General features: G+C 43.7%; 1 protein-coding gene across 1 annotated transcript; it reads left to right on the top strand.

The window, feature by feature from the left end:
- The first annotated feature begins 1,335 nt into the window (after positions 1-1,335).
- Positions 1,336-2,331, top strand: LOC139472550 (putative uncharacterized protein DDB_G0286901). Its single transcript, XM_071255019.1, has one exon. It carries the CDS (start codon positions 1,336-1,338, stop codon positions 2,329-2,331), a length of 996 nt encoding a protein of 331 aa, XP_071111120.1.
- Positions 2,332-2,574: the final 243 nt, after the last annotated feature.

A 2,574-nucleotide genomic window follows, 5' to 3' on the forward strand; every position in this document is an offset into this window, starting at 1 on the left:
ATGGAAAAACAGACTCCATGTCCCTTATTGGCCACCGTAAGTCTCCGCTACCCGCCGAAACAACTTCCATTGGTCGTTTATGTTTATGAATATATTCGACCACCGACCCAACCCTAGAGACACATCCGTAAACAGAGTCACCATAAGATGAAACATTGTAAGCAGCTACATACGCCCGCCCACAAGACCACCTGCTAGTCACCCCAGGCATTGAACTTCGTGAACATCCGTATCCACGTCCACTCTTCCCCTTCCCTAAAAACGCCTTAATCTGATGGAGACGTGCCAGGCAATTCGATTGAATATTGACTCATTCATGGCACGCACATTGTGATTTTAGTTTGAAAGGAACAAAATGTCCTGATTTTGTTTTAATTCAGCAAGAAGTACAGATAATATGAATTAGAGGCTGGTCGCCGTGTCGTTTAATATCGAATTTATGAACGTTTGTTATTTTGAAGAACGAAAACAATTCGGCAAGGTTTATCATCTTTTTTTGTACGAGTATACAATGTGATCTGTTTACTTGAATAGGATTAGATTTTTAGGTATATTGGGAGAGTGAGTGAGTTTGGTTTTACGCTGCTTTTAGCAATATTCTAGCACTATCGCGCAGGGGGGCACAAGAAATGGGATTCACACATTGTCACCATTTGGGGAATCGAACACGGGCCCTCGGCATCATTAGCAAACACTTTTACAACTAAACTACCCTACCGCCCCTAACGTGTATTGTATTCGATGTAGCAGATGATTTACAAGTCTTTGACCGCCTCCGTGGTCTGGTGGTAACCCTGGAGAGTGGAAGTTCCGGGGTTTGATCCCCGGCCGCGTCATGCCAAGATACGTTAATAGATGGTACTTGTTATTACCCTGTCTAGCGCTATGTGTTTCGAGGCTAAAACTAGGACTGGTCGGCTCGGAGCCAGTAAGTGTTTCTGAGTGGGGTATTCATGTTTAACTGCCGCATGGTTTCTCCAGGGGCTAGCACAATAAACGTTCTATAACGATGTGGTAGCTTAATGCGTTCGTGCGTCACGCGATACTCAACTTAGGTACAGTCTTGAAGCCTACTTCTGGTGTCCCCGCCGTGATATTGCTGACATACTACTAAAAGCGCAATAAAACTTACTTACTCACACACGCAATAATGGGTAAAGAATTCCAGTGGAATCAAACTATTTAAGAATAAAACGCTCAAGTAGCACAAGCGACTTCTGTGGACACAGTGCAACAACATCTTGACATCTAGAAACCCCTTCTATGTACACTGACATTGTGTTTTGAAGATACCACACAACAGTGGTCCAACAATGGTCCACCAATGGTCCAACAATGGTCCACCAATGGTCCAACAATGGTCCAACAATGGTCTCAACAATGGTCCAGCAATGGTCCAACAATGGTCCAACAATGGTCTCAACAATGGTGCATCAATGGTCCAACAGTGGTCTCAACAATGGTCTCAACAATGGTCCAACAATGGTCTCAACAATGGTCTCAACAATGGTCCAACAATGGTCTCAACAATGGTACAACAATGGTCCAACAATGGTACAACAAAGGTACAACAATGGCACAACAATGGTCCAACAATGGTCAAACAATGGTCTCAACAATGGTCCAACAATGGTCTCAACAATGGTCGAGCAAAGGTCCAACAAAGGTCCAACAATGGTCCAACAATGGTCTCAACAATGGTCCAACAATGGTCTCAACAATGGTCCAGCAATGGTCCAACAATGGTCCAACAATGGTCTCAACAATGGTGCATCAATGGTCCAACAGTGGTCTCAACAATGGTCTCAACAATGGTCCAACAATGGTCTCAACAATGGTCTCAACAATGGTCCAACAATGGTCTCAACAATGGTACAACAATGGTCCAACAATGGTACAACAAAGGTACAACAATGGCACAACAATGGTCCAACAATGGTCAAACAATGGTCTCAACAATGGTCCAACAATGGTCTCAACAATGGTCGAGCAAAGGTCCAACAAAGGTCCAACAATGGTCCAACAATGGTCTCAACAATGGTCCAACAATGGTCCAACAATGGTCCAACAATGGCCCAACAATGGCCCAACAATGGTAAAACAATGGTGCAGCAAAGGTCCAACAAAGGTCCAACAATGGTCTCAACAATGGTCCAACAATGGTACAACAATGGTCCAACAATGGTACAACAATGGTCTCAACAATGGTCCAACAATGGTCTCAACAATGGTCCAACAATGGTCCATCAATGGTACAACAATGGTCCAACAATGGTACAACAATGGTACAACAATGGTCTTAACAATGGTCCAACAATGGTCCAACAATAGTCCAACAATGGTCTCAACAATGGTCCAACAATGGTCCATCAATGGTCTCGACAATGGTCAAGCAAAGGTCCAACAAAGGTCGAACAATGGTCCAACAATGGTCTCAACAATGGTCCAACAATGGTCCAACAATGGCCCAACAATAGTCCAACAATGGTCTAACAATGATCTCAACAATGGTCCAACAATGGTCTCAACAATGGTCCAACAATGGTCCAACAATGGCCTAACAATGGTACAACA

This window comes from Haliotis cracherodii, unplaced genomic scaffold (assembly GCF_022045235.1).
Source record: "Haliotis cracherodii isolate W230 unplaced genomic scaffold, xgHalCrac1.p SCAF_24, whole genome shotgun sequence".
NCBI lineage: Eukaryota > Metazoa > Mollusca > Gastropoda > Lepetellida > Haliotidae > Haliotis > Haliotis cracherodii.